Source organism: Aethalodelphis obliquidens, unplaced genomic scaffold (assembly GCF_003676395.1).
Source record: "Aethalodelphis obliquidens isolate GAN/ISIS:26980383/991018 unplaced genomic scaffold, ASM367639v1 scaffold136, whole genome shotgun sequence".
Lineage (NCBI taxonomy): Eukaryota > Metazoa > Chordata > Mammalia > Artiodactyla > Delphinidae > Aethalodelphis > Aethalodelphis obliquidens.
The window spans coordinates 491,573-518,771 of NW_020838080.1; the positions used below are offsets into that span (position 1 = coordinate 491,573).

Sequence of the window (27,199 nt, forward strand, 5' to 3'; positions counted from 1 at the left end):
CTTCTGGTGAGCTCTCACAAAGAAATGAGGAACATGTTATGGGACACTGGAGGAAAGGCCATCCTTTTCATAAAGTGTCGAAAAACACAGCTGAATTGTGTTCTAGTGTTTCGCCACTGATCAGAAATGCCACATTATCAGCTAGTAAGTTTTCATACATCTATGTTTAGAATCTCTATTCCACTACTATCTATGTTTGCACCAACATGTGATGCTTTCACAATTAGAAAAAATTTTCCTTTTTATTTTTTAAAATTTGACACTAATGAGTAAAAATTCCTTTTCTCATATTGGGTAATTTACATCAGTAGGGGAACAGGTTGCTGATGCTACGTTCATCCAGGACCATGCTTTGGAGTCATGTGTCTGCCCAAGTGGGAAAAAAGTTTAACTTCTCATAAAAACACATCTCTAAGAATTTTCACAGAGGTTGTGCTATGCAAAGGCTATATGACCAAGTGGAACTTGTTTGAGGTCAGGCTGGGGGAACACATAAGGATGTACTTCTGTTATGTAGCCTTGTGCTTACTCTTTTCATAACACATACGTATTGTAATTGCGCGTCTAATTGCCTGTCTCCATTATTGAAGTGCGTGTTTCATGAGAATAGGGACTGTTCCTTTGGCATGAAGTTGTTGTGAAGATTAAATAGCTAAATAATAATAACATAGTAAGTATTCAAGAAGTAGTTACTGAATTGAATTGTACTAATGTCATCTAAGAAGATAATAATCCTTTCGTCTAGGAGGGTAATTCTGAGCTGTATCAGTACCTATGAAGTTGGATAAGACTTACTTGCAGCTTTGCAATGACATGAAGACACTTTTAAGTATGGTGTAATCTGTAAAAGACTGCTTCTATTAATGAGTTTAAGGGCATGGTACTGAGAAACTCTGTTCTTTCTTTGTTTCTTTCTTTGTTTCTTTCTTTTTCCACACTGGGGGGCATGTGGGATCTTAGTTCCCCAAGCAGGGTTGAACCTGTGCCCCCTGCAGTGGAAGCAGGGAGTCTTAACCACTGAACCGCCAGGGAAGTCCCGAGAAACTTTGTTCTTTAAAATCATAGATCTTAAAAAACTTGACTCTTTGAAATCCTATCAGTGAGAATAAAAGGATCTGAGATGTTCAGAGAAGTCACAACCTTGCCATCTCGTCCAGGTACAATTGTCTCAGATCAGGGTCTTCCATCAAAGAGGGGACACAACATTATGTATTTATCTTAACTCTGGCTCCAAGGACAGTGCATTGAGCCCTTTCTATACCCAGGCCTGTTAACTCTTTTTGTTTTTTAATTTTATTGAAGTATAGTTGATTTACAATGCTGTGCTAGTTTCTGCTGTACAGCATAGTGACTCAGTTATACATACATGTATATACATATTCTTTTGCATTATGGTTTATCAAAGGATATTGAATATACTTCCCTGAGCTATATACAGTAGGACCTTGTTGTTTATCCATCCATCCGATATATAATAGTTTGCCTCTGCTAATCTCACACTCCCAATCATTCCCTCCCAAGCCCCCCTTTGGCAACCACAAGTCTGTTGTCTATGTCTGTGAGTCTGTTTCGTAGATATGTTGATTTATGTCGTATTTTAGATTCCACATATAAGTGATATCATATGATATTTGTCTTTCTCTTTCTGACTTACTTTGCTTAGTATGACAATCTCTAGGTCCATCCACATTGCTGCAAGTGACATTAGTTCATTCTTTTTTATGGCTGAGTAATATTCCACTATATCTATCTATATCTATACCTATATACACACACACACCACATCTTCTTTATCCATTCATCTGTTGATGGACATTTAGGTTGTTTCCATGTCTTGGCTATTGTGAATAGTGTTGCTATGAAAATAGGGGCGCATGTATCTTTTCAAATTAAAGTTCTGTCTGGGTACATGCCCAGGAGTGGGATTGCTGGATCATATGGCAACTCTGTTTTTAGTTTTTTTGAGGAACCTCCATACTGTTTTCCATAGTAGCTGTACCAACTTATATTCCCACCAACAGTGTAGGAGAGTTCCCTTTCCTCCACACCCTCTCCAGCATTTATTATTTGTAGACTTTTTAATGATGGCCATTCTGACCAGTGTGAGCTGGTACCTCATTGTAGTTTCGATTTGCATTTCTCTAATAATTAGCGATGATGAGCATTTTTTCGTGAGCCTGTTCCAGGCCTGTTAACTCTTTACTCATTGCCTTACTTTTCTTTGAACCTATGAAAACACTGCTTTATTTAAATTTTATCTAGGGACTTCCCTGGTGGTCCAGTGGTTAAGACTCTGAGCTTCCACTGCAGGGGGCATGGGTTCCATCCCTGGTTGGGGAACTAAAACCCACATGCCCCACAGCATGGCCAAAAAAATAAATAAATAAATTTTATGTAAATCCCACCAAGACCTCTAAAAACACCTATCTCTCTTTTTTGAGGCTGAACTTTGTTTCTCTTTTGAAGGAGCAAAAGTAAAGTTCAGTTTTTGTTTTCAGATTTGAGTGATTTGATTGTATTTTAACATGTATATTTGAGTACATATAGTAATGGAACATTTTAAATTCTGTAGAAAGATTTGTGATTATCCTTTAAGAATGGTTTACTTTACCCTTTAATGGACAGCAACAAGAACTTTTGGTCAGTCAAATTTCTTAGTAAAATTGTTTTAATGATTTAGATGTAAATATTTCTAAGGAACAGTTTGAGACTGTGACTGTATGTCATTTGTAACTTCAGCCATCTGTTGAGCTTGCACACATGATGCATTCCAGCGAAAGATATTGATACTTTCCATATCATTTAAGATCGCAGTGGTTGTGCCATGGGAATTAAAAGGCAAAATGAAAATATGAAGACCTTTAGAATACACAGTGAGCAGATAGTTTGGATTAACTAGATACAGAAAATATAGCATTCTTTTTCATAAGAAAGTTGGATAGAGGAAACCATATTTTCCATATTCTTATTTCCAAAAGATTTTCTAATATGATAACAAGTGAAAAGAGAGGTTTTTCTACTGAAAGAGCTGTCCTAACTCTTTTGCTTAGCCACACTTGCATAGGTATTTTCAATTTCTTTGTCTTCAGGACACGTGTGGGTAAATTCTTCACGGGCATAGGCATTGTGGAGATAGCGCCAGACTCCTGAGAATTCTCCTGGAATGTCGAAATCACGGTATTTCTTTGCAGCAACCTAAGGTTTTGGAAAAAAAGAGGAAAAAGCAATTGGTAGGGGCATCAGTAAAATGCCTAGTGTGTAAAAACATATGTCAAAAATTAGGATCATTGAGGACGTGTTACCTACACAAAAAGTACTACAAAATAAACTTAAAGAATCTTGGATTTACTATTTTAATGTTTTGTCTACAAATGTAGACAAAACTCCATGCTTGTAATCATTTTTATTATATTTATGGTGTATTTAATTATGAATGTTTAGAAGAAGGAAGCACAGAAAAAGAGCACAGATCTTTTCACTGTTTAGGGTTCGACAGTGTCTTACTTCTTTATGTATTCTTTGTGTCTGGCATAGGACCTGAGATAAAATAAGGTCTGTTCAATAAAAACTTGTTAAATGAACAATTAGTTAATAATAATATTAATAGCTCACTTTATTATCACTTGTTATGATCCAGACACTTTTCTAATATTCCATATGCCTTAATTTAATTTTCTCAACAGTTCTGTGAAATGGGTACTATTACCCTTGTTTTATAGACAAGACAGTGGAAAACACCTTCTGATTTAGGAAGAAAGAAACAAGAAGTTTTTATGCTTCCCAGAGAAGATCATTATGGATTTTTCCTCTGAGGAGAAAAAGGAGACATACCCTATGCATAATGATGATGACAAAGCCCTCATATAAAAACTCACACTGAATGGTCACTGTGCTTCCTGTTGGCAACTCCCGAACTCCTCTCAATCATTCAGCCTGCCCTATGAAGACTTACTTTAATAATGTTCAGTTTGGGTAACAAACTGCAGTCAGCCAGTGTCAGCTGATCCCCATCCAAGAACAATCTTCTGGAAACTGTGAGCTCCTCAGCACTGTCTGGATCAATTTCATCTAGAAGTGGGGTGTTCAAGTAGTCATCCAGACGCTTAAATTCTTTGAGCAGAGATTTTTCAAAATCTGAGGCAATGAAGTCAAAGGGTTGCTTATATATAAATGTGCAGTCTTCATGACTAAATACATTCCCAATATGCTTTTCACACATTTAGACATCTCTATATACTTAACTAGAATGCTCAACTACCCACTGATAAGACAGAATCAGATGTTTAATCAAATGGTGAGTAGACATATTTTTGGACTCTTCTTGAGGAGGTAAATTGGGAGGAGAGTCAAAGAAAAAGAAAGGTAATATATATTATCACTCAAGAAGAGTCAGAAAGTGGAATCAGAGACTAATAGCTCTCATGATTCAGAGAATAGTAAACCTATTCGAGAGTGTTTGTGAGAAATGGTAGGTGCTATGGTTTAAGAAACCTTAAAGGTACACAAGACTGGGAAAGTTGGGGGGGTTAAGAAATACAGTTCAGCAGTTAGTTCACCCCTGGCATGTCAATGTTCTAATAGAGCTAAGTTGGTGATTCCTATATTGAATATTAGATTCTAAATCCAATAAAACTTCATGCAAGGAATTTCAGAAGAGAGAACAGAGAGTGAGATGAAGAGTATTCCCCAATATATACTATATATTCAGGAAAGTCCTATTTTAGTTGAGTCAGAATATGAGAGTGAGCATGTGAGTGATAAAAACGAAAAGACTTAAAGAAAGGTATCTTACTCTTATTTGCCTCCTTTTGTGCGTTCTTAATGTATGCAGAAAACTTGGCAAAGAGGTTACAGCCCACATCAAAAGACTCCTTGTTCTTGGGACTCAGGTGAGGATACCTTAAAAAGAAACATCACTGCACATAACATTCACCCATAACAAGACGTAGACCTGGTGTCTTTGTTGCACTCTACTGAGAGAAGTTTTGGAAAATTGTGCTGGAAACTGAAGGTGCTGAGAAACCTTTCACTGGAAATATGTTTTTTTCCCACTCTGAGAATACTTTAGCTTCTAAAGTTCACAGGGAAACCAGCTGTTTGGAATTCAAAGCTCATTTATCTATAGAAACAATGTTTCAAATGGCTGTTGGGTCCCCATACTTGCTCCTAAAAGCCTGTTTGGCAGAAGATATGGTGGTAATACATTTTCAAAGATAAGTAGTAGGAAAAAACATGGCTTCAAATAACAAAATACATAAAAGAATAAAGAGGATGGAGAGGATGGGGGAAAAGTAGCCAAGATGTCCTCCTCTTAGTAATACAAAGTTAATTTAGCATAATAAATTAAAGTAATGTAATAATGTAATTTACCACATTAACAAATTAAATAAGGAAAACCGTATGGTCATGAATAGATGCCCCAAAAGTGTTCAGTGAAAATCAATTCCTATTCATAAAACCCCACACTAGCAACTAGAAATGGTTGAGCCAAACACTTAGCCATCTTCTTTGATCCCTCTTTCTCTCCATGCCCACATTTGATCCATTAGCAACTCCAGCCAGACTACCTTTCAAAATGTATCCAGAATCTGTCCACTACTCACCACCTCCACTGCTCCCTGCCTGGTCCAAAGCCTATATTACTGCAACACTTTTTGATTATCCCCCCTCTCCCATGCTTATCCCTCACACTCCCAGGATATTCTCCACCTGCTGCCAGAGCAGTCATGTTAAAACTTAAGTCATATCATTTCTCTTTCCTACTCATTACCTTGCAATGTCTCCATATCATTCACTCAGAGCCCAAGTCTTCACAGTGGTCTACAAGGGCCAGTGTGATCTGACCCAAGCTTACCTTCTGCTCTCATCTCTTCTTGCTCTCTTCCTTACTTCACTTCACACTGACCTCCTTGCTCTTCTTCAAATAGGCCTGACAAGCTCCCACCCCAGGTCCTTTTCACTTGGTCTGCCCCTAAATAAAGTGCTTTCCCTCATTTATGCACATGGCCCTCTCCCCCTCTTCTTTCAGGTATTTTAATCTGATATATCCTCCTAAGTGAGGACTTTCTCTGGCCACCTTATCGGACATTGCAACCTCTCCCCTGGCCCTAACACTCACTACTTCCCTCCCTTGCTTTACTTTTTCTTAGTATTTATCATCATCTAAAATAGTTTATATTTTGCTTTTTATCTTGCTTATTTGCTGTCTTCCTTAACTAAAATGTAAGCTCATCTAGGGCAGAGAGCTTTTGCCCATTTTATTCACTGATGTGTCCCAAGTGCCTAGAATAGTACCTGACACTTATTAAGTATTCAGTAAATATTTGTTAAATGAATTTATTAATTTCTTTAACTTGGTCAAAAGTATCCATCAAAAATTTTCAGCAAGCATCATTTTAAATGGTGAAATGTTAGCCCTATTTCCTTTAAAATCAGTAAATGATGAAGATAATCATGATCACTACTGCACTTCAACATTGTGCTGAATGTACTGATCAGTAAGACGAGAAAAAACATCATTCTAAACGGTGACTCTACAGTTTTTACATTAAGTTTAGGAACAAGACAGAAATGCCTACAATTACTATTATAGTTGACATTTTTTTGAGGATTTAGCAAGTGGAGGAAGACAACAACATAAAGCAATCAGTATAATTATTGTAAGAGAAGTAACAATATAATTGTATACTTAGAAAAACCAAGAAAGTATAGAAAAACAATTACTAGAATTAATGAGCTATTTTGGTAAGATGGCTAAATACAAATCAAACATTAAAGAAATAGCTTTTCTACGTTAGCAATAACCAGAACGAAATGGATATTAGTAGCATATTCCACTTACAATAGTGACAAAAGTCTAAAATATTTAGAAATAATTTAATGCAAAAGGTATAGAATCAATATAAAAAAAACACTACAAAATCTCATCAAAGAACATAAGACAGACATTTAGGTTCATAACCTAAGTGTCCATCAGTGGATGAATAGATAAAGAAGATGTGGTTTTACACACACACACACACACACACACACAAAATGGAATATTAGCCATGAGAAAGAAGGAAATCCTGCCATTTATGCCAACATGAATGGATCTTGAGAGCACTATAGTAAGTGAAGTCGGACAGAGAAAGACAAATACTGTATGAATCACTTATATGTACACTCTAAAAAAGCCAAACTCATAAATATAGAGAGTAGAATGCTGGGGGCTGGAGGAATTGGGGAGATGTTATTTAAGAGTAAAAACTTTCAACTAGTAAATAAATCCAAGAAGTCGAATCCGCTGCATAGTGATTATAGTCAACAATACTATATTATAAACTTCAAAGTTGCTAATAGACTAGATCTTAACCATTATCATGACTAAAAATAAATGATAATTATGGAATAGAGGTGTTAGCTGATGCTATGGTGGTGATCATTTTGCACTATATAAATGTATCGAATCAATTTGTTGTATACCTTAAACTTACACAATGTTATATGACAGTTATACCTCAATTTTTTTTTTTTTTTTGATACGCGGGCCTCTCACTGATGTGGCCTCTCCCTTCACGGAGCACAGGCTCCGGACGCGCAGGCTCAGCGGCCATGGCTCACGGGCCCAGCCACTCCGTGGCACGTGGGATCTTCCCGGACCGGGGCGCGAACCCGTGTCCCCTGCATCGGCAGGTGGACTCTCAACCACTGTGCCACCAGGGAAGCCCTATACCTCGATTTTTAAAAAAGAACATAAGATGATACCCAAACAAATACTCAAATCATGTCCTCTGATGGGAAGAAGTCACATCATAAAAATGAAATTTGTATAAATAGTAATACAAATTAAATGTGATTTCAATTAAAACCCAATAGTATTTTGTAAATTGAGGTAAAATTCACATAATATGAAACTCACCATTTAAACCATTTTAAAGTGTACAATTCATTGAGATTTTTAGTACATTCACAGTGTTGTGCACCCATCACCCCTATCTAGTTCCAGAACATTTTCATCACTCAAAAAGGAAGCTGTGTTCCCATTAAGCAGTTACTCCCCATTCACTCCTAGAATCACTAATCTTTCTGTCTCTATGGACTTGTTTATACTGGACATTTCATGTAAATGGAATCATAAAATGCATGGCCTTTTGTGTTTGGCTTCTTTCACTTAGTATAATGCTTCAAGGCTCATCCTTATTCTAGTATGTATCAGCACTTCATTCCTTTTTATGGATGAATAATATTTCATTGTATGGATATACCACATTTTGTTTATCTGGTAATCAGTTGATGGACATTTGTGTTGTTTTCAGCTTTTATCTAGTGTAAATACTGTTGCTATGAACATTTGTGCACGTGTTTCTGTTTGAATATGTATTAGAACTAAGAAATGAATACACTAAAGTTGCAGGATACATGATTAATATACAGAAATCTGTTGCTTTTCTATACTCTAATAAAGAACTATTAGAAAGAGAAATTAAGGAAACAATCCAACTTACAAGTATGTCAAAAAGAATAAAATACCTCAGAAAAAATTAACCAAGGAGGTGAAACACCTATACTCTAAAAACTATAAACATTGATGAGGGAATTTGAAAATGATACAAAGAAATGGAAAAACATCTTGTGTTCTTGGATTGGAAGAATTACTATTGTTAAAATGTCCACACTACCCAAGCAATCTACAGTTTTAATGCAATCCCTATCAAAATACCCTGACATTTTCCACAGAACTAAGAACAAATAATCCTAAAATTTACATGGAACCACAAAAGACCCCCAAATACCAAAACAATCTTGAGAAAGAAAAGAACAAAGCTGGAGGTATCACAGTCTCTGACATCAGACTATACTACAAAGCTACAGTAATCAAAACAGTGTGGTACTGGAACAAAAACAGACATAAATCAGTGGAATAGAATAGAGAACCAAGAAATAAACCCACACACATATGGTCAAATAATCTACAACAAAGGAGACAAAAATATACAATAGAGAAAAGACAGTGTCTTCAATAAGTGGTCACAAAGAAAGAAAACTACAGGCCAATGTCACTGATGAACATAGATGCAAAAATCCTCAATAAAATACTAGCAAACAGAATCCAACAGCACATTAAAAGGATCATACACCATGATCAAGTGGGGTTTATCCCAGGAATGCAAGGATTCTTCAATACACACAAATCAATCAATGTGATACACCATATTAACAAATTGAAGAAGAAAAACCATATGATCACCTCAATAGATGCAGAGAAAGCTTTTGACAAAATTCAATACCCATTTATGATAAAAAACCCTCCAGAAAGTAGACATAGAAGGAAATTATCTCAACATGATAAAGGCCATATATGACAAACTTACAGCTAACATCATCCTCAATGGTGAAAAACTGAAACCATTTCCACTAAGATCAGGAACAAGACAAGGTTGCCCACTCTCACCACTATTATTCAACATAGTTTTGGAAGTCTTAGCCACAGAAATCAGAGAAGAAAAAGAAATAAAAGGAATCCAAATCAGAAAAGAAGAAGTAAAGCTGTCACTGTTTGCAGATGACAAGATACTATACATAGAGAATCCTAAAGATGCTACCAGAAAACTACTAGAGCTAATCAACAAATTTGGTAAAGTAGCAGGATACAAAATTAATGCACAGAAATCTCTGGCATTCCTATTCACTAATGTTGAAAAATCTGAAAGTGAAATCAAGAAAACACTCCCATTTACCATTGCAACAAAAAGAATAAAATACCTAGGAATAAACCTACCTAAGGAGACAAAAGACCTGTATGCAGAAAATTATAAGACACTGATGAAAGAAATTAAAGATGATACAAATAGATGCAGAGATATACCATGTTCTTGGATTGGAAGAATCAATATTGTGAAAATGACTATACTACCCAAAGCAATCTACAGATTCAATGCAATCCCTATCAAATTACCAATGGCATTTTTTTTACAGAACTAGAACAAATCATCTTAAAATTTGTATGGAGACACAAAAGACTCCGAATAGCCAAAGCAGTCTTAAGGGAAAAAAACGGAGCTGGAGTAATCAGACTCCCTGACTTCAGACTATACTACAAAGCTACAGTAATCAAGGTAATATGGTACTGGCATAAAAACAGAAACATAGATCAATGGAACAAGATAGAAAGCCCAGAGGTAAACCCACGCACCTATGGTCAACTAATCTATGACAAAGGATGCAAAGATACACAATGGAGAAAAGACAGTCTCTTCAATAAGTGGTGCTGGGAAACTGGACAGCTATATGTAAAAGAATGAAATTAGAACACTCCCTGACAGCATACACAACAATAAACTCAAAATGGATTAGAGACCTAAATGTAAGACCAGACACTATAAAACTCTTAGAGGAAAACATAGGAAGAACACTCTTCGACATAAATCACAGCAAGATCTTTTTGGATCCACCTCCTAGAGTAATGGAAATAAAAACAAAAATAAACAAATGGGACCTAAGGAAACTTCAAAGCTTTTGCACAGCAAATGAAACCGTAAACAAGATGAAAAGACAACCCTCAGAATGGGAGAAAATATTTGCAAATGGATCAATGGACAAAGGATTAATCTCCAAAATATATAAACAGCTCATGCAGCTCAATATTAAAGAAACAAACAACCCAATCCAAAAATGGGCAGAAGACCTAAATAGACATTTCTCCAAAGAAGACATACAGATGGCCAAGAAGCACATGAAAAGCTGCTCAACATCACTAATTATTAGAGAAATGCAAATCAAAACTACAATGAGGTATCGCCTCACACCAGTTAGAATGGGCATCATCAGAAAATCTAGAAACAACAAATGCTGGAGAGGGTGTGGACAAAAGGGAACCCTCTTGCACTTGTTGGTTGGGATGTAAATTGATACAGCCACTATGGAGAACAGTATGGAGGTTCCTTAAAAAACTAAAAATAGATTTACCATATGATCCAGCAATCCAACTACTGGGCATCTACCCAGAGAAAACCATAATTCCAAAAGATACATGCACCCCAATGTTCATTGCAGCACTACTTACAATAGCCAGGTCATGGAAGCAACCTAAATGCCCATCAACAGATGAATGGATAAAGAAGTTGTGGTACATATGTACAATGGAATATTAGCCATAAAAAGGAACAAAACTGAGTCATCTGTTGAGACGTGGATGGATCTAGAGACTGTCATACAGAGTGAAGTAAGTCAGAAAGAGAAAAAGAAATATCGTATAGTAATGCATGTATGTGGAACCTAGAAAAATGGTACAGATGAACCAGTTTGCAGGGCAGAAGTTGAGACACAGATGTAGAGAACAAACATATGGACACCAAGGGGGGAAAACCGCGGTGGGGTGGGGATGGTGGTGTGCTGAATTGGGCGATTGGGATTGACATGTATACACTGATGTGTATAAAATTGATGGCTGATAAGAACCTGCAGTACAAAAAATAACAAACAAACAAACAAAACAACTAATACTAAACTTCCTTTGGGTTATTTGTATGGAAATATGTTAATATAAATATTTTAGACATTTCATGAAATTTCTAAAAATCTTATATGTTCTGGTATAATGTTATAAGTCATAATTCTAGTTATGACTTTAAAATGTATATCTCAGAAATAATTAACTGTCCTTGTCAATTGAATTATTGTGAACTTTCATCAAATCTTTTTTTTTTTTTTTTTTGTGGTATGTGGGCCTCTCACTGTTGTGGCCTCTCCCGTTGCGGAGCACAGGCTCTGGATGTGCAGGCTCAGCGGCCATGGCTCATGGGCCCAGCCGCTCCGTGGCATGTGGGATCTTTCCAGACCGGTGCACGAACCCGTGTTCCCTGCATCAGGAGGCAGACTCTCAACCACTGCGCCACCAGGGAAGTCCATCATCAAATCTTTAACTGTGGTCATTTTTAAGTCTTTTGTCATTTGCAGACAGTTCTGGGTGTACTCTCTGTAAATGCAGAAATGTTCCTATAAAAGGGTTTCATCTTCAAGGCATTCATGGAAAAGACTCTGACAAGTACAGATTTCTGGTAACTGACTATACTGCTGAACTGAATGAATAAGCATTTTCAGAACTCTAATGGAAAACTAATGAATTCATAAAAGTGCTAACAAAAGATCAAGATGAAAAAAAATTAATTACATGGGACTGAGTGAACTGATGAGGATGATTATAATTTTTGTGACTTTCTGTTTGAATTTAAAAAAATCCCACAAGGGCTCAGAGGCAAAAAATATAACAATCAATTTTCACTGCAAAGTAAAGGAGTTGTTACAGTGGAGGATTACTGGACTGAATGTCAATATTATGACATAGTATGAGTGTGTTTTGTGTTTGGTAATTGCAATCATTGCTGTGGTCATCCATTTACAATGCTTGGTGTCAGTTTATTTATCTCTTGTAAAAATAAAATACAGTGTGTGTGTGAAAAAATGGGCATTGTGGTTTTGATTTTCATTTCTATAATGACTAATGACATTAAGTATCTTTGCAAGTACTTATTAGCCACTTGTATATATTCTCTGGAGAATTGTCTACTCAAATCCTCTTTCCATTTTAAAATTAGGTTGTTTGCTTTCTGTTAGTGAGTTGTAAGCGTTCTTTTATATATTTTGGATACTAGTCACATACAAGGGAACTGCCATAAGGCTATCAGCTTATTTTTCTGCAGAAACTTTGCAGGCCAGAAGGGAGTGACATGATATATTTAAAGTTCTGAAAGGGAAAACCTACAACCTAGGATACTCTACCCAGCAAAGTTATCATTCAGAATTGAAGGAGAGGTAAAGAACTTCTCAGACAAGAAAAAACTAAAAAAGCTCACCAATACTAAACCAACCCTAAAAGAAGTGTTAAAGCGTCTTCTCTAAGTGGAAAAAAAATATTCTTTTTCTCTTGCTGCCTTTAGAATTCTCTCTTTATCTTTAAAATTTGCCATTTTAACTATGATATGTGTTGGTGTGGGTCTCTTTGGGTTTATCTTGTTTGGGAGTCTCTGTGCTTCCTGTACCTGGAAATCTTTTTCCTTCATCAGCTTTAGGAAATTTTCAGCCATGATTTCATCAAATACCTTTCTATCCCTTTCTCTCTTTTCTCCTTTGGGGATCCCTATAATGTGAATATTAGTACACTTGATGTTGTCTCAGAGGTCTCTTAAACGTTCCTCATTAAAAAAAATTTCTTTCTACTGTTCTGATTGGGTTATTTCCATTATTCTATCTTCCAGATCATCTAACTTTTCTATTTTCTATTTTCTTCTTTTGCTGTATGTGCTTTTGGTGTTATATCTAAGAATCCATTGCCGAATACAAGGTCTTGAAGAGTTACCTCTATATTTTCTTCTAAATGTTTTATAGTTTTAATCCACACATTAGGTCTGATATATTTTAAGTTGATTTTGGTATATGATGTGAGGTAAGGGTATAACTTTATTCTTTGGCATGCCAATGTGAATATCTAGCTGTCCCAGCACCACTTGTTGGAGAGACTATTCTTTCACCCTGGAATGGTTTTGGCACTCTTGAAAATCAATTGACCACCGATGTATGGGTTTATTTTTGGACTTTCAATTCTATTCCAATGGTATATTATTATGCAAGTACTGATTGTTTTGATTACTGTAGCTGTGTAGTAAGTTTTGAAATCAGGAAGCATGAGTCCTCCAATTTTTTGTCTTTATTTTAGCTATTTGTGATCTCTTGCAATTCCATATGGATTTGAGGATTGGCTTTTTCATTTCTGTAAAAACACCATTGGAATTTTGGTTGGTATTGCATTGAATTAATAGATCACTTTGGGGAATATTTCTACATTAATATATTAGGTCTTCTAATCCATGAACATGGGATATTTGTATAGGTTGAATTGTGTCCCCCCAAAAAGGTATGTTGAAGTCATAAACTCCAATACTTCATAATGTAACCTTATTTTGAAATAGGATTGTTACAGCTGTAATAGTTAAGATGAGGCCATATGGAGTAAGGTGGGCCCATTAATCCAATATGACTGGTGTCCTTAAAAAAGAACACTTTATGAAGAGACAGAGACACAGGGAGAATGCTATGTGAAGATGGAAGGTTGGAGTTATGTATATATAAGGTAATGATTGCTGGAAAACCATGAGAAGCTAGGATGTTATTTTAGCAATTGTTTGTAGTCTTCATGTACAAGTCTTTCTCTTCCTTGTCCCTGTTTCCTCAGGGACAATTTCTATTAATTACTTTTTTTCTGTGAATGGGCCACACATTCTTGTTTTTTTTTTTTAAGAAGATGTTGGGGGTAGGAGTTTATCAATTAATTAATTTATTTTTGCTGTGTTGGGTCTTCGTTTCTGTGCGAGGGCTATCTCTAGTTGTGGCAAGCGGGGGCCACTCTTCATCGTGGTGTGTGGGCCTCTCACTATCACGGCCTCTCTTGTTGCAGAGCACAGGCTCCAGACGCACAGGCTCTGTAGTTGTGGCTCATGGGCCTAGTTGATCCGCGGCATGTAGGATCCTCCCAGACCAGGGCTCGAACCCGTGTCCCCTGAATTAGCAGGCAGATTCTCAACCACTGTGCCCCCAGGGAAGCCCCTTGTTTTTTTTTTTTGACATACCTTATATATATATTTTGAAAATAGGACACTTTAATATTATAATGTGGAAACTCTGGAAAACAGATTCTTCCCTTCCCTTCCAACAAATAGGGTTTGTTGTTGCTTTTTTTGAGTGTTGTTGTTTATTTGTTTAGTGAATTTTCTGAAGTATTTTTGTAAAGTCTATTCTTTCTTGTGTGTGGCCACTGAAATCTTTTTCTCATTATCTTTGGTCAGTTATTGATTTGACAGAAATTTCCTTAAACTCCTGGAAGCAAAACAAACAAAGATACAAACACACAAACAACAAACCAAGGGATAAAAAGCTCTCCTGGTGTTTGTGAGCTGGCTCTGTGTTTGGGTACTCCTTCAATGCTTAGGTATGCAGTTTATAATTCTGCCTTAGCCTTCACTTTCTACTTGTGTGGTGCCTGAATTTAGCCAGAAGTGAAAGCTTAAAGTCTTCTCAGGTTGTTTTTTCTGCGCATAGGTCGAGACTTGGGCATGTGCTTGGACTTCTAGATTCCCTGGAATACATTAATTTAAAGCCCTTATTCCACTATCTCCCAAGTGTCTCAGCCTCTTTATTTTTTAAAAAATAAATTTATTTATTTATTTTTGGCTGCGTTGGGTCTTCATTTCTGCACGCAGGCTTTCTCTAGTTGCAGCGAGCGGGGGCTACTCTTCATTGCGGTGCATGGGGTTCTCATTGTAGTGGCTTCTCTTGTTGCGGAGCATGGGCTCTAGGTGCGTGGACTTCAGTAGTTGTGGCTCGCGAGCTCAGTAGTTTTGGCACGTGGGCTCAGTAGTTGTGGCACATGGGCTTAGTTGCTCCATGGCATGTGGGATCTTCCTGGACCAGGGCTTGAACCTGTGGCCCCTACATTGGCAGGCAGATTCTTAACCACTGCACCACCAGGGAAGTCCCATCTCAGCCTCTTTTATTTGCAGACTTTTCAGTTTGTCTATTGCTTTCTCCAAGTTTTATTCCTTGTCCCATGTGGCAGTGGCTAATACATTTGCTTCTAAACGCCTTCCATGAGTGCCAACAGGGAAGCTGCCTCAGCCCTGAGGAAGCTCCAAAGTAGGTGAAAAAAAAGGCAACCCCTTGAGTCAATCCCTCGAGGTGCCACCAGGTCAAACCACACAACCACAGTTATTTGAGAATAAGGTCCATATCCTGTCCTCTGGTACGAGCAACCTGTTTCTGCAATGTGGACTGCTCTCTTTAAGGCTTCTAAAGAACTGAGTAGTTGAGGATGGTAACAGGGTAACCTAAAATGCCACAGGGCTCTCTTACTGAAATTTTGCTTCTTTATTCTTCATTAAGAAACCCCAGGCTGCTTGTAAACTTTTGGTTAGATTCCAGAGTTCTGGCAAAGTTGATTCTGACAGCTTTTGCTGGGCTATTAATTGTTATTATGGAGGGATGACATTTTGGAGTTCCCTACTCCACCATTTTCATTGATGTGGGTATCTAACAGGTTTTAAAATTTTAGATGAAACAAAGATTATATGGAAGAGCTCTGGTATTCAGCAATGTGGCAGACTAAATAACCACTCTGGAGGACCTTGTCAAAAGAAAGTTCATTTTAGCATTGTTTGTAACACCAAAACTTGGAATATATCTTCCAGCTGTTTTCTCCAACAATGGTAACTATTATGAACCAGGGATGTGTTATCCTATATTTCCTTTTAAAAATGGAAAATTTTATTCCAGTTATCCAATTCCTGCTCCACCACTGACTATTGCATGTGTCAAGCAGAAGGTGGAAAGAACTTGTCTTTTAATTTATCTGACTGTTCGACCATTAATATCTAAGAGAGATGTTGCGCATCACTCAAAGATCCTGGACTTTGAACTGGATGCAGTAACTGTAGGGGACTTGGGAGTTATCTCTCTTGGGAGTAAGTGTGTTCCATGTATGGGAATAAGGATACACACATTTATTTGGATGGTCAGAGGGGCAGAATATGGAAGATAACACAGTTATGTACCACTTTCTCCCTCTCTCTCTCTCCCTCTCTCTCTGTCTCTCATTAACTGAATCTTATTTTATTAGGGATGGCAATAAACATGGATGAAAACTATGTTTCCTAGCTTCCCTTTGTATTTAGGTATGACTATGTGAATTACTTCTGAATAATGAGATGTTAATGGAAATTGTTGAATGTGGCTTCTGTGAAACCTCCTTAAAGCTGACTTGCATCTTTTGCCCTTTGCCCTTCTCCTTCTTCCTGTGTGGGAGTTAGATCTGTTGCCTGGAATTCCAGCAGACATATTGTCACCGTGAATTAAACTTAAGACTGGAAAACTCACCTGAAGAATGGCAGAAAAGAAATATTAGATAGAGCCTGGGTCGCCAGTGAAATTATGGAGCTGTCATTCTACCCCTACAATGCCTCATTCTTGGTGTCTTATTATGTAAGAAAAATAAAACCCATATTTATCTAAACCACTACTTTTTGGGCCTCTAGTTAGAGTTGAATGCAATCCCTAAATGATACATAAGCTAAGAGAAAATCAGAAGAATTTGACAAGGTAATTCACAGAACAAAACCAAATGCTCAACCAACATGTGTAAAGATGTTCTAATTCACCTATTATTCAGGGAAATGCAAACTAAAGTATCAGTGAGCTATCACTACACCCGTCAGGTTGCCATGAATTTTAAAAGAGTGATAACGCATAGTACTACAGATATGTGGGAAAAGTGTATACTTATACACTGATGGATAAAGCAGTAAAAATTTTAAAAGATATGTACCATTTGAATTTTACTCCTGGAAATCTATTCCACGGGAATAAATACACCAGTACATAAGGACATATGAGCAAGGATGTTATTTATAGCACTGTTTGTAGTGGTAAAAAACTGGAAGGAAAGGGAATTTGTTATTGTGCTTATATGAACATAAAAACGGGTATGGAAAGATAACACAATAGATTTTTTCACTAGTTAACCTTTGGGAGCAAGAAAAGGTTGGAGAGATGGTTTGAGGGGAGGCAGTAGTAGAGGAGGATAGATGAGGAGAAAAGAACAAAATAAGACTCAACACTTGGAGCCGGTGCTTAAAATATAAGAAGCCACCAATAATGGATGAAAGAGACATAGTATAGGTACACAGAAAAGAATCTAAAATAGTATCCCTAATTTCTTAGGTAGGAAGAATTTTGGACCGATAGAACCTTTTATTTATCATATGTATGTGTAATGATTAAGACATTATTTTTTAGAGCAGTTTTAAGTTTACAGCCAGACTTCTGACCAGTGAAAACTGTGGGATAATAAGTGAGTGACGTTTTAAGACACTGAGTTTGTTGCACAGAAATAAAAAATGAATACAGTAGGCTTATTGTTTCCAGATACTATCCTGGGTGGGCAGAGACATACAGCTGTCATTCAAGTGTAGACAGTGGAGTTATGGCCTCTGGCTAACTGTGAGAGACCTGTTTCTTGGTTTTCTTGTGTTGGGTATGTTCTATCTTCATGCCATCAGTGGTATAATGGACTAGTCCTGACCAGTCCTCATGGACTATACAGTGCTATTACCCCATGCCCTCGCTCCTAACCCACCATAGGTTTCTTCTCTATTTCTAGACTACAGAGAATTTACTTTCTTATTTTAAGCAAGCTATGCATTTTAAAAATAATTTGAAATATTATATTGACTGTCTTTGTGTATTTGAAGTTGAAGGGGGGAAGTTTATGTGTGATAGACATAATATTTCTCAACCTGTAGAGCTAAGAGATCAGACTGAATTAAAGGCTATTTCAAAATTGTAGATCTTCTGAGGGCTCTACAATAAAATAAGTCTGACTTCTGTCAGTATAAATGTCCCCAAACTTCATTATGGATCAGATAACATGGATAAAATTAAATGTGGCCTAAATTTACTTGTCCTCCCTAAATTTCCAAGTCTATCCTTTGCCCATTCCTAATATACTACTTGCATCACATAAAGTTTTAATAGCTTTACATATGTTAAATAAATAATTATGTAGTAAAGTTTTCTAATCATACATGGAGTGATCGGGGGATCTTTGCAAACTTTTCTAGAAAGATAGCAAAAGAGAAGTCTGAAATTGAAAAAGAGTTAGATGTTTAGAAGAATCCTCAATCTGCAATAAATAAGCCAATAAAATAGATTATCTCAAGAACAATAATATCCTGTAAAAATGTTGTACCTTGGAGGAGCCAGTGTGTGCTCTAGGAACTCCTCAATTTTAATGAAGTCTGTTTTCAACTCCTTGTTATATATCAGGAAGGGAGGATTTGTGCCTGGGGCTAAGTCCTTCAGCTCTTCAGGCTTTCTATGATTATTGAAAATAAGCAGAGTTAGGCCTCTAGATAAAGTACACATTATGCAAACACCAACATTGTATTGGTGTCTACTGATTTTAATCCCCAGAATGAAACATGTCCTGATTTGTCTTACCTGGTCATGTCAACGGTAGTCACATTGAATTTAACTCCTTTAAGCCAGAGGATCATAAAAAGGCGTTGGCAAAAGGGACAGTTTCCAATACTCTCCCCATCACTTCCAGCCTATTAAGATAAAGAAAGGCTTCATTCATTCATTTGCTCAATAAGTATGTATTGAGTGCCTGCTGGGAAATAAGCTAGTTGCTAGAGACAAAGTTGGTAGTCCTTAATCTCATGAATTCTACCATCTGTGGGCAGAGAGAGATAATGAAGCAAATAATTTCATTGTATGTAAAATTACCAGAGTGATGAGTACATAACAACAGAATGCTGACTAAAGACTATGTTCATTTTCCATTTTCATAGATCCTGCCAAATTTCCTTCTTGAAAGGTATATTCAGTATTTTCATTGGAACTTTGATTTCCTTATTCTGTGACTTGTTTGTTCATGACAATTTTATATTTATCTATTAAGGTGATGACCTTTTCCTTATTACTTTGGAAAAATTACTTGTATACTAAAGACACTAACTCTTTTTGATAAAGTTACATGTAATTTTTAAACAATGCCTTATGTAAAATTAAAATTTTACATAAAATCTTATATTGTTTTCCTTTATGAAATCTGGTTTTCCTGATCTGCTTACACAGCTGTTATGTACATCAAGATTGCAAAGAAAAAAATTACTTTCTTATTTTGTTTTACTATAAAGATGTTCCCTCATGTTTTCTTCTAGTAACTTTACGGTTTCATTTTTGCATTTGTTTCATCTATTTAGAATTTATTTTGGCATAAGGAATGTATTGGGACTCCAGATTTATTATTTTTATTTTATTATTTTACAAATAGTTAATAGTTGTCTTAACACCACTCATTTAAAAATTCATCTTTTGCTCAACATAGCAAATTATTAGAGAAAGGCAAATCAAAACTACAATGAGGTACCACCTCATACTGGTCAGAATGGCCATCATTAAAAGTCTACAAATAATAAATGCTGGAGAGGGTGTGGAGAAAAGGGAACCCTCCTACACTGCTGGTGGGAACGTAAATTGGTGCAGTCACTATGGAGAACAGTACGGAGGTTCCTTAAAAAATTTAAACAGAGTTACCATATGATACAGCAATCCTACTCCTGGGCATGTATCCAGACAAAACTATAATTTGAAAATGCACCTGTATGCTCATAGCAGCACTATTTAGAATAGCCAAGACATGGAAGCAACTTAAGTGTCCATTGACAGATGAATGGATTAAGAAGATATGATATATATATATATCCATTATATATATAATGGAATGGTATATATAATATACATATATAATGGAATGGTATATATATAATATATACCATATATATATATATGATGGAACACTACTCAGCCATAAAAAATGAAATAATGCCATTTGCAGCAACATGGATGTACCTAGAGATTATCATACTGAGGGAAATAAACCACACAGAGAAAGACAAATATAGATGTGGCTTATATGTGGAATCTAAAATATGACACAAATGAACTTATCTATGAAATAGAAACAGACTCATAGACATTGAGAGCAGACTGTGGTTGCCAAGAGGGGCAGGGGATGGGAGAGGCATGGATTGGGAGTTTGGGATTAGTAGATGAAAACTATTATATATAGAATGGATAAACAACAAGGTCCTACTGTATAGCACAGGAAACTATATTCAATATCCTGTGATAAACCATAATGGAAAAGAATATGAAAAAGGATGTGTGTATATATATATGTAATTGAATCACTTTGCTGTACAGCAGAAATTAACACCACATTGTAAATCAGAGACACTTCAGTGAAAAATGAGCACATCTTACTTTATGTAAATTATACCTCAATAAAGTGTATTAAAATGGAAAATTTCAAAAAGAAGAACAAAAAACCCCTCAAATAAATGATATTATGCAGCGATTGCAGACATTGCAATGACAAAGGTAAGGGTATAACCATGGAAGGGAGTGCCTGAGAGATTATGAAGAACAAGGTCACTGGAGGACAGAAAGCCAAGGATGTGAGAGGACAGAGTGTTGGAAGGGTCATTTGTGTAGATATTAAAATCACCAAGAATTATGATAGGCATAGTGTTGAAGAGTGTGACAATGATCCAGGAAATAAAATCCTTAAGAAGTAAGGGAAAGTGACCTGGGATTGGGAAGACTACTATAACAAGGAGGGGTAGTGGTTGGTTTAGTCTGATTTTATGAGACAACCGAGATATTTCTCTGGATGGGAGAGATAGAATGGTCTGGAAACAAGAATGAGGAGCAAGGACATCTAAAGACATCTACCTCATCGCCACCCTCAGTGGTAATAGAAATGAGGAAGAAAGGGGAGCCTCTCCTTGAGAAGGCTATAGCTGATGTTGTCTCCTGAGGGGAGATCCAAGTTATAGACACCTCAATCTCAACATGTCCCAAAGTGAATTCTTTCCCTTTTCTTTACTCCACACACTTACCTACTCTTTAGAGTTCCTAATCCTGTGAAGTGCACTGCTATCTACTTTGGATTTGTGAATTGTGTTCCCCCCAAATTAAAATGTTGAATCCCTGTCCCCCAACGTGATGGTAGTTGGAGGTGAGGTGTTTGGGAAGTGATTGGTTTAGATGAGGTCATGAGGGTAGAACCCTTACGATGCGATTAATGCCCTTATAAGAAGAAACCAGAGCGCTCTCTCTCTTTTTCTTTCTCTCTTTCTTCATCTCCCCCAACAACTATGCATATAAGGTCATAGCAAGAAGGCACCTATCTATAATAAACCAGGAAGAGAGTTCTCACCAGAAACTGACCATACTGACACCTTGATCTTGGGCATAATTCTTATTTTTTGGTAAATTTTCCTTTTCCTGGCAGTGAGTACAACAGAGGAAATAATGTTTATTGTTGCTCTTTTGTGGCGTCAGGGAGTGAAGAGGTATGGGAAGAGGCAACCACCTTGGCAGCTGAATTTCTTTTGTAACAGAAGTCAGGCTAAAGATCCAATCATAACTGGGGTTAGTGAATGGAAACTTGATTAGGCAGGAAGAAGAACGAAGTCTGATAATAGATACAGCAGGAAGGGTGGGTTGCCTTTGGCAAAAGGAAAGGCAAAACAGTGAGGTGTGGGGGAAATGTAGCACAATTTTACAGGAAAACTGAATTTTTTTCTGTTTATAATAATGCTGATTTAAAGTGCAACTACACAAAATGTATGAATATACAATGGAAAAAAGACAGGCTCTTCCATAAGTGGTGCTGGGAAAACTGGACAGCTACACGTAAAAGAATGAAATTAGAACACTCCCTAACACCATACACAAAAATAAACTCAAAATGGATTAAAGACCTAAATGTAAGGCCAGACACTATAAAACTCTTAGAGGAAAACATAGGCAGAACACTCTATGACAAAAATCACAGCAAGATCTTTTTGACCCACCTCCTGGAGAAATGGATGTGAAAACTACCACGATGTGGTCATTCACCGAAACAACTTTTTCTCTTTGCGTTTGTGATCTATGTTTCTAAACATGAAAAATAGTAATGGCTGGAACATCTGACATTTATTGAATGTTTGCTATGTTAACAACTACTGTGTCTTAAAAATTTATTTTATTTAATGCTTATAATGAAGATGATCCTGTGAGGTAGGTTCTGTCATTACTCTTGTTTTACAGATGAGGAAATTGAAGTTCAGAGAAGCTGACTTGCTCAAGTACACTCAGCTAGACAAGAGTTGATGACCCATACACTCTTCTCATGTAGCTAATCCAGGACTGTCTACTCCACAATCCACACTCCTTAAACACTGCTTTATCCCATCTAATAGTTTTATTGGATTTTTTATTAATCAGTCTTTATAATAGTCTTTATGATAGTTCTAAGATAATTTGAAAATAGTCTGAACATTCAGAGAAGAGTATCATCTCTTTTTCTATTTTACATTTATCAATAAAGACAAAAATATTACATTCAGGATTTTGGCCCAAATGTTAGAGTCTATAATGTTATGTACAAATCTATGAAAACTTAATTTTAGACTGGTAGAGAACACAAAAACTCCATCTATCAATGAACAACAAACCAATAAGGTAAACTCTGCATTTAGAGAAAACAAAATGTGTTCTTTTAGAAAATCCTTTGTTCTTAGTTCCTGGATATAAATCTTGCCGAAATCATTCAGAGTTGAAAGGCAATGTTTTCACTCACTCCATGGAACACATGGGGGGTGTGATATAAATTCTTAATTGTGTCAGGAAAGGACTTACTTTCTTGTAGGGATCCCATCAGTGGCATTGGGAAATTGTGGTAGGGTCCCCAGACATAGCTGGGGAAATTACAGACTCATTTAATCTTTAGAAAGATACCACATTATAAGGGAGATACAACTGGTAAACAGTAGTGCTTTTTAAATTTTCTCATTAACATTTTCACCCCTCTCAGCCCCTATTCCCCCTCTTCTATGAAACTTCTAGAGATCTTTGGAATCCATCTCAAAGCAAAGCAAAACAAAAACCCAGATCAGATGATACTAAAGGTTCTTCCAGAAAATCTGTGGCTTGTATCAATGTCATTAGATAAGCTAACATCTAGAGGATTTCATCTAATGAAATCCTGGGAAATGTTACTAAAAAGTGTGCCAAGTTGAAAACAATGAATTAAAATTATGCACAGCTATTTTAAGGGACTGGAATCTTGACCCTGCCATTTACTAGCTATGTGACCTTATGCAAAGCTACTTAGCTACTTTTTGCTTTAGTTTCTGTAACCATAAAATAGAGTTAATAATAAACCACTTAGCACAGCCCCTGCCATAAGTACTCAATAAATGATTAGGTTTTTAACCTGAAAGTTATTATTTAATTTAACATTTGCTCATCCAACGTGTGATTTCCTAACTTCCCCTGTCTCGATTACCATCCAAATTACGGGAAGTCTATGAAGATAAACACACAGATCAATGCCAACAACTGGTTAGAGGAGTTTGATTGGATTGAATAAACAAGTTTAGACAAAAGAAACTAGTTACCCTATGAAGAGACTTATTACCTCTGGTTTGGAATTGGTAGTTATAAGAAGTCAGTTAGGAAGTTAAGGCTTACTTACGTTGCGTCTGAGCAGTGACATGTTTTGCTAGAATCCAGAGATAGGAGAAGTAGCTCTTATGCCCCACAGTCAAGCAAACACTTACTTGGATTGTTTTGCTATGCAGGAATTCAAGAGTCTCCTATAATTTTGTAAAGGCTGGTTAATTATGTCCTTGATGTATATATGTGACCAGTTGTCAAATATTTTAAAATTATTGTAAAAGTATTACTTTGGCCAACAGATGTTTAACCTAAAATTTGGTAAGCACACCTTATTTTATGCCTTTGTAGGCCATCAAGAGGCGATGTAGTTTTTAGAGGCAAGTTACTTAAACCTTATTTCCTTAGCTTACTTACCTAGAAATCATGAGGACAATATTACTAAAGTTTTGAGTACTATTACCACCACTGCTACTGATGATACTACTTTACTACTATTAACCTATCTTCTAAGATGTTAGGACTAAATGAGATAATATACATAAAGTGTTACAAAAGGGTTAAGCATGATATAAGAGTTTGTTTTTATTATTACCATCCTCAATACTTCCAATAGTCAATGAAAATATAGAGAAAAATAGTTAATATAAGCAAGGATTTAGGAAACTATGTAATTTCTACTTGGAATAACCCGTGCAAAATTTTTCTTTTTCTTGATGAGCTAATTTAGAAACACATGTTCCTTTCTCCTGCTTTAGGGGTTTTCCAAAGGGCTTTTCTGAAATGTTAAGACATTAAAAAAAAAAAAAGCCAAGGCAAAAAAACTCCTACTCATATAACAGGCACACAGACTCCTGGCTTTTTTCTCCTCTAGTGTCCGTTTGACCCTGCTGTGATGTTCATCCATTGTGGGAGAATTTTTGAAAGCTCTATTTGGACCATGTGTGGCAATGAGGCTCTCAGGCCATTCTTGGCCCTCTCCTCCCCACATTCAGGCCTTCCAAAACATATCTCATAAAACACAGATTATGAGAACTGGAAAGCCCTTAAGGATCATTTTGTCAGGCTCCTTTATTGTACAGATGGAAAAACAAAGAGGGAGGGAGGGATTTGTCCAAGGTTACATAGGAAGTCACTAATAATACAATTAACTTGTTCTAACTACCAGCCAGTCTAGTTGTCTTTCTACCATATCTTCTTGCTTTTTCCAGATGGGGTGTTTTTCTATTGTTATATAAGAGCAGCCAAACACCCAGGTATTCTTCTAGGACTCAGAGTAGGTATAAAATTACAAAATTATTTCCTATCTCTAGCTGAAATGTTGACTTAAAAAAAAAAGCTGAGGTCCAGTGTCAAGGAATAATACATTCTGTATGCTCTCATTATAGCTAGAAAACTTACCTTCACAAAAAGCTCAATTTCAGGGTCTGTTTCACTGCTGGGCCTCGGGTCTGCCATCTTTCTGTTTTTATTGCCAGTTTTCAGCCCCCTGCCTTCTGTGCAGTCCACAGTACTCACAGATTCTTTTCTTCCAGTTTTATCCAAAGGCTTAAATGAAGGTTGTGCTTTAAGAGGAAAGTCCAGCTTGTAATAGTCAGAGCTGGGCTAGTCTCTCTTCAAGAGGTGCAGAAAATTCTAGATGCTTGAGAGTAACTCTTGAATTTGTTCTCTTTCTTCCTCTTGACCTAACATTTGAATCAAGGAGGAGCCGATGGCGTGTGTATAAACTGGCTGGCTAGAAGGGTGGGGGAGTTTCCAAAGACGCTTCAATGCTATGAGTCAGCAGAGAGAAACACATACACACAAACACACACATGCAGTTTCGATATATCAAGCAGACCAGATGTTCTCTAGAGCTTCCCTTTGAAACCTGGGCTCCATGCCCAGAAAATGGCCTCTTATGCTGTTCTTGTAACCTGACAGCAGCAAAAATCTCTTCCAGGAAAAGGCCACAAGTGACTCGGGTTTTAGCATTGAAAAGGATGTTTATTTAATGACACTGTCTAAACGTTGGTTTAAAAAGAAGTGGGCTTCCCTGGTGGCACAGTGGTTAAGAATCCGCCTGCAAATGCAGAGGAGACACGGGTTCAAGCCCTGGTCCGGGTCCGGGAAGATCCCACATGCCACGGAGCAACTAAGCCCGTGCACCACAACTACTGAGCCACTTTGAAGCCCAACCCATAGGATGGCAGAAACATTTGCAAATCATATATCTGAGAAAGGTCTATTTTCCAGAATGCATAAAGAAACCTTACAAGTCAACAACAAAAAGATAAGCAACCCAGTTAAACAATGGGCAAAGGACTTGAATAGGCATTCCTCCAAAGCAGATGTACAAATGCCGAAGAGGCACAGGAAAGGATGCTCAACGTATTTAGTCATTAGAGAAATGCAAATCAAAATCACCATGAGATACCACTTCACACCCACTAGGATAGCTAATACAAGCAAAACGAAGCAAAAAAAACCCCAGAAAATAACAAGTTTTGGAGAAGATGTGGAGAAATTGGGACACACATACACTGCTTGTTGGGAATGAAAAAATGGTAGAGCTGCTGTGGAAATCAGTAGGGTGGTGGTTCCTCAATAAGTTAAACATAGAATTACCATATGACACTGCAATTCCACTCTTAGATATACGAAAAATTACAGACCAATAGCTTTTATGAATATCGATGCAAAAATCCTCGGAAGAATTCTAGCAAGTTGAATCCAGCAGCATATTATAAATATTAAATTCCATGTCCAAATAGGAATTATCCCAGGAATGCAAGGATGGCTCAACATAAGAAAACTGATTAATCAAAACCACATTGATAAAATGAAGGGGGAAAACACCCTCATGATCATCTTAGTTGATGCAGAAAAAGCATTCAACAAAATCTAACAACTTTCATGATTAAAAAACAAACAAAAAACACCCAGCAAACTAAGAGTAGAAGGGAAATTCCTCAACAAAATAAAAGGCTTTTATGAAATACCCTAGCTAATGTCATACTCAATGGTGGAAGACTGGAAGCATTTTCCCTAACATCAGGAACAAGAGAAGAATCCTTGCTTTCAGTGCTTCTACTCAAGACTGTAACGGAAGTCCTAGTCAGAGCAATGAGGCAAGAAAAAGAAATGAAAAGCATCGAAGTTGGAAAGGAAGTTAAACTAC

The 27,199-nt window shown here is 36.7% G+C and overlaps 1 protein-coding gene across 2 annotated transcripts; it reads right to left on the reverse strand.

Annotated features, from left to right (window-relative positions):
• Nucleotides 1-2,650: 2,650 nt before the first annotated feature.
• CLIC2 (CLIC family member 2) lies at nucleotides 2,651-25,775 on the reverse strand. Of its 2 annotated transcripts, none has more exons than XM_027099667.1 (6): nucleotides 25,441-25,775; nucleotides 19,024-19,133; nucleotides 18,773-18,898; nucleotides 4,793-4,899; nucleotides 3,953-4,068; nucleotides 2,651-3,195 (listed from the first exon to the last, which is right to left on the reverse strand). In XM_027099667.1, exons 1-6 carry the CDS (start codon nucleotides 25,495-25,497, stop codon nucleotides 3,034-3,036), a joined length of 678 nt encoding a protein of 225 aa, XP_026955468.1. In that variant the 5' UTR covers nucleotides 25,498-25,775; the 3' UTR covers nucleotides 2,651-3,033. The 2 variants fall into 2 exon arrangements, with proteins under 2 accessions (XP_026955468.1, XP_026955466.1); XM_027099665.1 differs by having other exon boundaries at nucleotides 3,953-4,134; nucleotides 25,441-25,772.
• Between the last annotated feature and the right edge of the window lie 1,424 nt (nucleotides 25,776-27,199).

Coding starts and splice junctions, on each gene's coding strand:
- CLIC2 (XM_027099665.1), bottom strand. CDS start 25,497: ATGGCAGACCCGAGGCCCAGCAGTGAAACAGACCCTGAAATTGAGCTT. Junction 18,899..19,023: donor ACTACCGTTGACATGACCAG/GTAAGACAAATC, acceptor CAATAATCATAG/AAAGCCTGAAGAGCTGAAGG. Junction 3,196..3,952: donor CCAAACTGAACATTATTAAA/GTAAGTCTTCAT, acceptor CCAAAACCTTAG/GTTGCTGCAAAGAAATACCG.